The 10377-nt window shown below is 39.5% G+C and overlaps 2 protein-coding genes across 5 annotated transcripts in view; both read left to right on the top strand.

Annotated features, from left to right (window-relative positions):
- ripk1l (receptor (TNFRSF)-interacting serine-threonine kinase 1, like) overlaps window positions 1-2738 on the top strand; it is a 7588-nt gene extending 4850 nt beyond the window's left edge. For all 4 annotated transcript variants that reach the window (XM_020595641.1, XM_020595642.1, XM_020595644.1 and 1 more), the window contains 2 exons: window positions 1073-1210; window positions 1437-2738. In XM_020595641.1, coding sequence (XP_020451297.1) covers window positions 1073-1210; window positions 1437-1735 — 437 coding nt within the window. In that variant the 3' untranslated portion in view covers window positions 1736-2738. The remainder of the gene's footprint in view (window positions 1-1072; window positions 1211-1436) is intronic.
- Window positions 2434-10201, top strand: mep1bb (meprin A subunit beta b). Its single transcript, XM_020595872.1, has 13 exons — window positions 2434-2459; window positions 4146-4231; window positions 4334-4377; window positions 4496-4574; window positions 4833-4950; window positions 5074-5252; window positions 5820-6038; window positions 6265-6417; window positions 7394-7609; window positions 7720-8187; window positions 8308-8487; window positions 8835-8997; window positions 9739-10201. The coding sequence occupies exons 1-13, from the start codon at window positions 2434-2436 to the stop codon at window positions 9953-9955; spliced, it is 2148 nt and encodes a 715-aa protein (XP_020451528.1). The 3' UTR covers window positions 9956-10201.
- The last annotated feature ends 176 nt before the right edge of the window (window positions 10202-10377 follow it).

The raw sequence follows: 10377 nt of genomic DNA, 5'->3' as shown, positions 1-10377 counted from the left end.
AAAAAAAGATTTTGTATTTCCATAAGTGGGGTAAAACTATGGAATAATTTAAGTGTGGACATAAAAAACAGTAATAGAATTGATGAGTTTAAACGTAAATATAAAGGTATGTGTCAATCAAGATATATGCAAGAACAGGTTTAATGATTAATCAGGTGTAACATTGTGGGTGTGGGGTAAGAATGTTAGCACTCTGTAATAATTCTACTTGTGTGGTGTAGATGATAATTATCAAAGTATGTAATTATGTAAGAATGTTAACAATCTGTAATAATTTTTTAGTATATCACTAGCGTGGTGTAGAACAAAATTATCTATGTAGAAATAGTGCATGCAAACCAGTGATGGTAAGTTGATGTTATGGGGTAGGAGTAGATAAGTCTAACTTCTTACTTCGTTCAAGCATGTACTAGGTATAAGCAAATTGATAATGCATTTGTGGATATGTGTGAAATTATGTGTGTTGACATATTGACTGTCTTTACATGTTTGAAAGAACAAATCAAATCAAATCAAAATCAAAGACCCTCACCACCCTTCTCACAGCCTGTTTTCCCTGCTGTTGTCTGGGAAATGGTACAGAAGATCCAGATCCAGCTCCAGATGCTCTAGATCCAGCAGGATGCTGAACAGCTTTTTCCCACAAGCAGTCGGGATTATAAATGCACTGTGTCCCTCCCCACTCCCCCTGACATGCCTCCTCTCTCACTCACACACTCACACACACACAGGCACTCACACCCTGACCCTACCCTCATCAGTATAGGAGCAGTCCTGAACTGAATACAGCAGCTTAATGCGCTTGCAAACATGTTGTTTTTATTGCTTTTCATTTTTAGCAGTAGTTTATGTATTTATTAAAACTACGTGAATGCACTACTATGATCAGGTGAGAAACAGTATTTCCTTTTTTTGTGTAAGTGCTCAGGGAAATGACTAAGTGAATCTTGATCTCGATCCAGATCTAGATCTAGATCTTGAGATGAAGCGTTTGTTCAGCCATTCAGAGCTGCTTCACTGGCATGCACCTGAGCGACGGCGTTTATTTGTGTTTGCTCTGTGTTTATTCCAGGATCTTTCTACATTCAGAATGCCACTGGGATCCAGATTGGGAACAACAATATGATGAGTATCAGAGGTTATGAGCTCTCCCCTAATTTTGTATCTGTACCTACTAATTCTTTCATCAAAGAAGGCCTTCAGAAATATGGTAAATCATAGCATTTCTTTCATGTAACATCATCAAATCACATCAAATCCTCACGTTTAAGAAGCTGAAATCTGAAAGTTTGGTGTTCAAAGATCAAAATCAGTTATAATGGTGATTTTTATTATTACTTTGGTCTAACAAATTTAAAACAAATTTTGAAAAATTAGAGCAATGTGTATTTTTTGATTTATTTCCGCCCTAACAGAGTTTTCCTTTGTTCATTTAGAGGACTATCATGTGACTGAGGAGCACCTGGATCTAGTAAAGGACAACCTAGGGTCCAAGTGGAAGCAATGTGCACGCCGCCTGAATCTGAGCGACGTGGAAATACAGACCATAGAGCACGACAACTGTCGTGACGGCCTGTCAGAGATGGTGCACCAGATGCTGGAGCACTGGAAAATGAAGGAGGGAAGTTTTGGCTGTACAGTTGGGAAGCTTTGTCGAGCTCTGGATGGATACATAAAGGTAGATGTCATCCAGAGAATACTGGACAGTTGCAATTGTCCTTCCCCAATCTCATGAACTTTTTTTTTTTTACTTGACACATTTGCATCATTCCCCCTAAATAACTTTTTGCCTATGATGAACCACGTTTTCTGGATTGGTTGCTATAGTTAAAGGGTCCGTTCAAGCAAAATTACACAAAAACACTTGGTTTTCTGTGTCCTGGTACAGTACATTATACCAGGAGTTTGAAATATTATCTTGGTTTATAGTAGAGGTGAAGGGGATGGTGTTTGTCAAATTATTGGAAAAAAAGACTGCTCAATTCAAATATATTTTTCAGAAATATATCATGGTTGCATGACATGATAACCACAGAGCTTGCTGTTGACAATCATGAAATTTGTTCCATAGGAAAATGGTCCTTTGCAGCTAACTGGGCACTCTGGTAGTTACCTACTATGATAAAATGATTATGTTGCCTTAGATTATCATTGTACTATAGAGGGAATTCATATTGTGAGAGTTCGGGTTCTTCTGATCAGGAAATTTTAAAATCATTGTTCATTTTGTAATGTACTGGAAAGTAATAATGCCTTGATTTTTTTTTTTTTGTATGAATGTTGTCCACTATGTTTTTCAAAAATTGCACCGCGTGCTGGAATTAAAGAAAAGCTATTGAGATTGTACATGGTTATTATAGCTTCAGAAATTAGCTATTTTTTAAGGTCAGTCAACTGGTGTGTGGTGAACATTTATGTTTGGCTGGAATAAACATGGCTCCAGTCGCAAAACAGGTAAGGTAATAAGATAAACGGTATGTTTGACATGAAAGGATATCACATCGTCTTGAAGTCAGTGAGCTGCTGTCCTGTAGTGTGTCGGGCATTTGTATTGTGAAGTATTTTTTCGCACCAAGGATGATTTTATTCTGGAGATGTGTTCGTGTTTTTTTCGTTTTCATTATAAAACTACAAAGGTTCTTGCAGTGTTGATAATGCTCACAGCAGTATCATAAATAAAACTTCCCTCCACAATTCCTTAAGCCATACCAAACCTGTATTTACAAAAATAAAATAAACTGTTTATATATTGTATGTTTAACACTCATGTGTAGTCATTTAATAGTTTGCACTGTTTAGCCCAAGTAAAATTTAATTATTTGATGCTTTATAATGTTTCTAGCTTCACACTTCTTCCCACTATTATCAGTTATCACCTGCAGCTACCTGCTGGACGTTTACAAGGCCGTCACCTCTACGTACATACAGTGCCTATAAAAAGTATTCACCCCCTTGGAAGTTTTACTCTTATTGATGTCAAAGTAAAAACGGGTTTCTATAAAGTAATGCCAATTAAATAAAAATATGTAATGGGAAATAAGTGATTACATAAATATTCACCTTCACTTTTAAAATGACTGACCTAAGTTACCAGCCAGTTGGCGCTAGTAGTCTCACAACTAGTGAAATGGGGATGACCAGAGTGCAATGAATGTGTCTCAAGTGATTGTAGTATAAAGACACCTGTGTCTGGAAGGTCCAGTCACTGGTTAATCAGTATTCCTGGCTTCCCTTACACCATGAAGACAAAGGAACACTCCGAGCACATTCCAAGTCACTGAACATCCCCCAGAGTTCACTTAAATCCATCATCAAGAAATTGAAGGAATATGGCACATGTCCAAATCTGCGTAGATCAGGTCATACTCACAAACTGACCTTGTGAGGCTAGTGAGCGAGGCCACCAAGACATCTATGACTACTCTGAAGGAGTTACAAGCCTCAGCAGCTGAGATGGAGGAGACTGTGCATACAACAACAACAACTGTTGCCCGAGTTCTTCACCAGTCAAAGCTTTATGGGAGAGTGGCAAAGAGAAAGCCACTGTTGAAGAAAACTCTTAAATCTCAACTGGAGTTCACCAAAACGCATGTGGGAGACCCCGTGGTTAAGTGGAAGAAAGTTCTTTGGTCTGATGAGACCAAAATGGGGCTTTTTGGCCATCAGACAAGATGCTATGTTTGGCAGACACCAAACACTGCACATCACTACAAACACACCATCCCCGCTTTGGAGCTGTTCTGGTGGCAGCCACCTTTACAGCTCTTGTCAATTATCAACTGGTGAGCACATGAATGCTGTCGTATTTCTTGCGTAAACCTCTCTGTAATTTCTCCTTTGTGAGTGTCAGAGATCAGAACCTGCCACTTACTGTCCCAAGCAGAGGGATATCTTAGGACATGGAAGGACATACAGGTGTACTTGTTCTTCATGCTATATTCCTCCTTTGTGGTGCTGCCCTTTGTTTGGTGAGAAACGAGTTTATTTTTCTAAGATAAGGTTGTATAAAAAACTAATATATTTGCAAGTTAAAAAAATACTTTATTCCTCTTTTATTTAGCCCACAACAAAACTGTTAGGTAAGTTATCCTTTTTTTTCCACAACAGTTTTTATTATCTTGTGTGTATGTTAATTTCATTTTCAGTTTCTTCACAGTCATTTTCTTGTCTACCTTTACAGACTATGATGTGGACCGTGGACGGGACCTTGATATTTTTGATATTAATGAAGGTGAGCACAGAGAAGGAAAAACAGGCACTTTTCTTCTACGTGTCTGCAGAGTTTGTCAGTAACCACTGTAGACTAATTTTCTTTTGTGCTTGGTCTCTACAGAGGCAGGGTTGAATCTCATAGAGGGTGACATTGTGCTTGATGAGGCATGTTAAATTAACTGCTTTTAATTTTACCCTGCACAACTGAATTTTGTGAAGAGAGCTTAACCTTGACTTGTCATGTTCCTTCTATTGTTGTGACCGCTTTTCTGGACTGACACAGAGGCAAACTCGAAATTCCATAATAGGGGATGAGTACAGGTGGCCGAAGACAATTCCATACTACATGGAAGATGACTTGGGTAAGGGTACCTATTTGAATAAGAGCCATTTGGGTTCACATGGGCTTAGACATTTGTCCTCCATGTACATTAACCTTTTTTTGAGCAATACAGATGGATTTATACATCATATTCACCTGTATTAGTCTGGCTATAAGCAGCAGTGGAAAGTAACTAAGTACAAGTACTGTAATTAGGTACAATTTTAAGGTACTTATAGTTAATTGTTATTTTTCATGGTCACAATTTAACAGAATTGATTACTCATCTTCTCTGCAGAGATCAATGCGAAAGGTGTGATCCTGAAGGCCTTTGAGCAGTACCGGCTCAAGACCTGCATTGACTTCAAGCCTTGGACCGGAGAAGCAAACTATATTTCCATATTTAAAGGGGCCGGGTAAGGATTAATGCATTATATATATATATATACTGTATTTGATCATTATGATAAATGTCCATGAGGAAAGACATTGCTGATTCTTTGTGATGTTCATAAAAACCATTTTTTCCCTCCAAAAAGCTGTTTCTCCTCTGTTGGAAACCAGCGAGCTGGGAAGCAGGTATTGTCGATAGGGACGAACTGTGACCGCATCGCCACAATTGAACACGAGTTCCTTCATGCACTTGGGTTTTGGCATGAGCAGTCCAGAGCAGATCGTGATGATTATGTCAGAATCATGTGGGACCGCATCTCAGAAGGTACTGCACCTTTCACTGCTACATGATGTGCCTACCTCATGACTTCTTTTTGCATGTGTGTAGTAATTTGTCAGATTGAGAGTGAGTGTAAAGACATTTCATTACATAACATTTATACTAACACAACTAATTTGCATTCTTATCAAACAAAACAATCACTTCATTCCACATAGTGTTTAAGAAGTTTATGTAGGATGTGCAGCAGTTGATTTAATTCTTGTGACAAGCCTGTGCACATGTTCTTTTTGACCATGTAATCTTGACAAGATAAGCAACAGACATCATCAACACATCCAGGATTATCACACTGTGTAGCTTTGATACATTGAGCTATACTCCTCCAACTGTTCATGAATCAACTTTATTTTTTTACTGTAGGTCTGTGAACGTCCAGAGTCCTTTGTCAGCAATCTTATCTGAAGGCCTTAAGCATGTCAGATTTTGATAAGCAACTTTTATGAGAGATCCTAATAACATCTCTGAAATCCACCCTTGCATTTGGAGAATGGAATATGACATTGTGATTATGAATTAAACTGCACTGACACTTTGGTGTCTGATCTTCAGGTAGAAAACACAACTTCAACATGTACAATGACACCACATCCAGCTCTTTAGGCGTACCCTATGACTATGGATCAATGATGCACTACAGTAAGGATGCCTTTAAAAACGGCACTGAGCCCACCATTGTCACCAAGATCCCTGCTTTCCTTGATGTCATCGGGCAGCGTATGGAGTTCAGTGATAGCGACCTGCTCAAGCTACATCGCCTATATAACTGCAGTAAGAGTGAACACCTCCAGTCATTTTACTGTCTGCAGTAAAAGTGTTGTCATCTTGCACCACAACTCTTGGCTTGGCATTACACCAAATCTTGAGATAAGACCTAAATTTCTGCCATATGGAAATATGTTGATAAGCAAAATATTATCCTTATTGCATAATCAATCATTTTAGAGCAGTTCAGTGTCCTCCACCTGTGTCTGTGGGTTTATAAAATGTCTTCTAGCCCAGGGCTCCACTTTCCTGGACTCCTGTGACTTTGAGCGTGAGAACATCTGTGGTATGATCCAGGGACAAGGGGATAAAGCAGACTGGGTCAGGGTTCCTAGAGCTGTTGGAGGGCCTGACACCGACTACTCCAACATGGGCAAATGCAATGGTGAGGATTATCTTGCAGAAATATTTGTCAGTTTTTATTGCCCAATATCACAAATCTGATTTGCCTCAAGGGCCTTCATGATCTGTACAACCTACAATGCACCCTATCCTTAGACCCTCAAAGTGGATAAGGAATCCCACCCTCCAAAAAAAATCCCTTTAATGGGGGGAAAATGGAAGAAACGTTAGCAGATGACTGGATGTGCATAGATGCTGTATGTGCAGAATAAATTAAGAAAATAGACTATGTACAATCAGAATGACAAATGTACATAGGAAACATATACGACATTAAACATTGTTTAAACAAATGTAAGGAGAGACATCCCCTCTGGTTGATGGTTTAGCACAGAGAGGGGCAGAAAGGAAAAGACGGAGAGATGTACAAAAGCTTGGATTATCATGAGCTTGAGGGAACAAACAGAGGGTTACAGGAAGTTTGCAGTAATCTTGTCAGGAGGACAACGTGGACTGTACATAACTAGCTTTAATACATACATAGAGACTGAAACCCACCAGTGGAAGAAGAGTAGCAAAGAAGACTATGCCACTAGGTAAATGTTACGGTGTACAGGTGAGTTTTAGAGATGGATTTAAAAGCCTCCACTGAGTCAGACTGTCTGCTTTCAAAGATAACTATGACCTGATAACTATAATATAAGGCTTGATGGTCTGCCAAATCTAATGTGATTCTTCCAAATTTATATTCCCTTTAGTATGAAATTACCTTTTTGTGTTTCCGTAGGCCATTTTTCCTTACTGAGCTGCAGTGTACAGATAACATAAAGAGATACCGACATTCTAGAAAGACTATGTGTAACCCCACACTGCTCAGAATGATCACAGCATCAAATTACTTTGTTAATATATATCATTTTAGTTCTCTAAGATGCTGTAGATATGGCCCACACCTTCATCCATTAGGTGAACTGAAATGTTTATTGACATTGTTAATCAAGTGATATTTGGCTCTTTAGGCTCGGGGTATTTCATGCACTTCAGCACTGGTGACGCTAACACTGGGGACACAGCTCTGCTTGAGAGCAGGCTCCTTTACCCCAAAAGAGGTTACCAGTGTCTGCAGTTCTTCTTTTACAACAGCGCCAACCTCAGCGACACCCTGAAGATCTATGTCCGAGAGTATGACAGCGCCAACCCCAATGGAACACTGCGCTTTATAAAGACCATAGATGGTGACTATCACTATATGTTATTACAGCTCAAAATTAGGACTAAAATGTTGAATTTTGCTGGTAAAATGTTTAGTAAATTCTCTTTTTTTTTTAACCTTGTGCTGTAACAGGATCCCCTCAGGAGCTTTGGCAACTGCATCATGTAACTCTAGACGTCAAGACAAAATTCCGCGTTGTCTTTCAAGGGACCAAGCGGAGCTCTGAGCCCTCGACAGGGGGACTGTCCCTGGATGACATCAACATTTCTGAGACAACCTGCCCAGAGTTTGTGTGGCGTGTGAAGAACTTCAGGCATCTTATGGAAAACACCACCACAAACACATCTATCTTCAGCCCTCCATTCACCTCAAAGGAGGGTTACACCTTCCAAATGGAGCTGTACCCAAGTGGTAAGGCAGGCTACGATGGTGAATTGTCAGCCTTTGCTCATCTGGTTGCCCGTGAAGGGGACACTGGGCAGAAATGGCCATGCCCCTGGAAACAGATAACCATGATGCTGATGGATCAGCACCCACACATCCAAAAGCGTATGTCCAATCAGCGCAGTGTCACCACTGACCCCACCATGAAGGCAGCAGGTACAGCTGTTCCCTCTGTCAAAAACACAGACTGTTCTTTACATAAAAAACTAATTGTAACAGTACTGTTTTTACTTTAATGCTATATTTATACACCCTTTCAACATCATTTTAAAACAGATTCCGACCATTATTTCTGGGATGATCCTCGTAAGGTGGGCTCTGAGGTCAAGGATGAAGATGGATCCAAGTATTTCAGAGGGCCGGGCGCTGGCACTGCAGTGTACCTTACCCACCTCAGAGCCAAGAGCAGGGATTTTATTAAGGGAGGAGATGCCATCTTTCTCCTCACAATGGAAGGTAAAAACACCACATTACAAACTCATTAGATTTCAGCATATATAATTTTCTGGCCCAAGACATCACAGAAATAAGGGAATAAATGTCTTGCACAGAAAGTGAACCATTTATGTCATCTTTGACTTAATATACACAGTGAAACCTCATCTATCCCCTCATACATGTATTCTGCATACTCGTGTGCCAACATCATTCATTCAGTCAATTGTGTGGTGATTCATATCCTACTTGTCAGAAAAACACTACAGTCAATCTTGCAATCCAATCATTGGCTGTGTATTTCGTGTTCATTAATGCTCCTCACCTGGATCCATTTAACCACTCTCTTTTGTGTCACCCCTCATCAGATGTGTATAATCTAACGCTGACCCAGCCAGTGCCTCCCACGACCCGGCCAGTGCCTCCCACAACCCAACATCCTAACACCACCCCTGCACCCCCTGTCTGCCTCAATGTGATGTGTCAGAATGATGGCGTCTGCGTGGAGGATCAAGGAAAAGCCGCTTGCAGGTGAGGAGCTTTTTGACTGCACTCACTGAACTGTGGATGCTACAATCTGTAAGTCATAAAATGAGCAACCTTCTAGTGTTACATTATTCCTGTGTGAAATAATTAAAAGACTTAAGAAAATAGTTGGATATTTTGAGAAATATTTGTATTTGCTTTCTTGATTAGAAAATTAATTCCAGTCTTAGATGAAAAATAGGAAGCTACCACTAGTAGAAGTGAAGTGTTGCAGCTTAAAATAAAGATTGGAAATGCTAAAGGTAACAAAATCTGCCAACCAGAACCTCTTGGGCTCACTAATAAACTACATGTGACACTTGGTTTACTATGTGTGGGACTCTTCCCTGGACAGGTGCATTAACTCTTTGTTACCTACAGCTACAGTAGCTCTTACTCTGTTCTGTGGTGTTTAGTGCCAGATGATACTAATTTTTTATTTAGGCTACTATATGCACGAGTGTTACAAGTCCTCTCATCTAACTATTGGCAAGAAAGCAAATAAGTGTATTTCCCAGAATGTCTACATGTTGTTCCTATAAGAAAAATCTGACATTAAAACAAGAAAAGTATGGTTTTGCCATTGGGTGTATTAGATATTTGATAATGATATCTCAGAACTGCACCTTATCTAGATTAAGCCTCAAAGGGCAGTCTTTTCCATCACCCTCTATAGAAATTGTGTATCAGTGCTGGGAATACATTCAAGTCACTTTTTTTTTTCCTCTCTCGTCCTTTGGCCTGAAGGTGTGTGGTGGGTGATGACTGGTGGCACTATGGGGACAGCTGTCAATACAAGGGCTCTGACATGGATAAAACTACCCTCGCACTTGCCACCTCTCTGTCAGTACTGGGAGTAATGTTGGTGATTACAGTAGTCAGTGTTATCTGTGTGAAGAAGAAGTATAAGAAACGCAATAGGGACAGTAATACAGTCATGGAAAACATTCATGCCACATGGTAGAAGACCCTCAACCTTTTCATAACAACTTAGTGAACAGAAGAAAACAAGGGGAAAAGATCAAATTTATTTAGGTTAAATCAGTATTATTTTTGTAATTGAATTGTTATGCTAAAATCTTGTAGGGCAAGCATTGGATTGAACTTGTCTTATGTTGTACGGTATGAGATAGCCCACCTCTGGTCATTAAATGTAAAAACACTACAGCAAGATGAGAATTTTGTGTTAAATAAATTAGTTTGAAATTAACTCCTGTCTGAACATTTTATGTCACATTTTAACTGCACAAATATGAAGCATACAGTGAGGAACAGAAGTATTTGAACACCCTGCGATTTTGCAAGTTCTCCCACTTAGAAATCATGGAGGGGTCTGAAATTCACATTGTAGGTGCATTCCCACTCTGAGAGACAGAATTAAAAAAA

The sequence above is a fragment of the Monopterus albus genome, unplaced genomic scaffold (assembly GCF_001952655.1).
Source record: "Monopterus albus unplaced genomic scaffold, M_albus_1.0 scaffold28.1, whole genome shotgun sequence".
Lineage (NCBI taxonomy): Eukaryota > Metazoa > Chordata > Actinopteri > Synbranchiformes > Synbranchidae > Monopterus > Monopterus albus.
The sequence above is the reverse complement of the archived record's forward strand: the minus strand, read 5'-3'. Positions and strand labels throughout refer to the sequence as shown.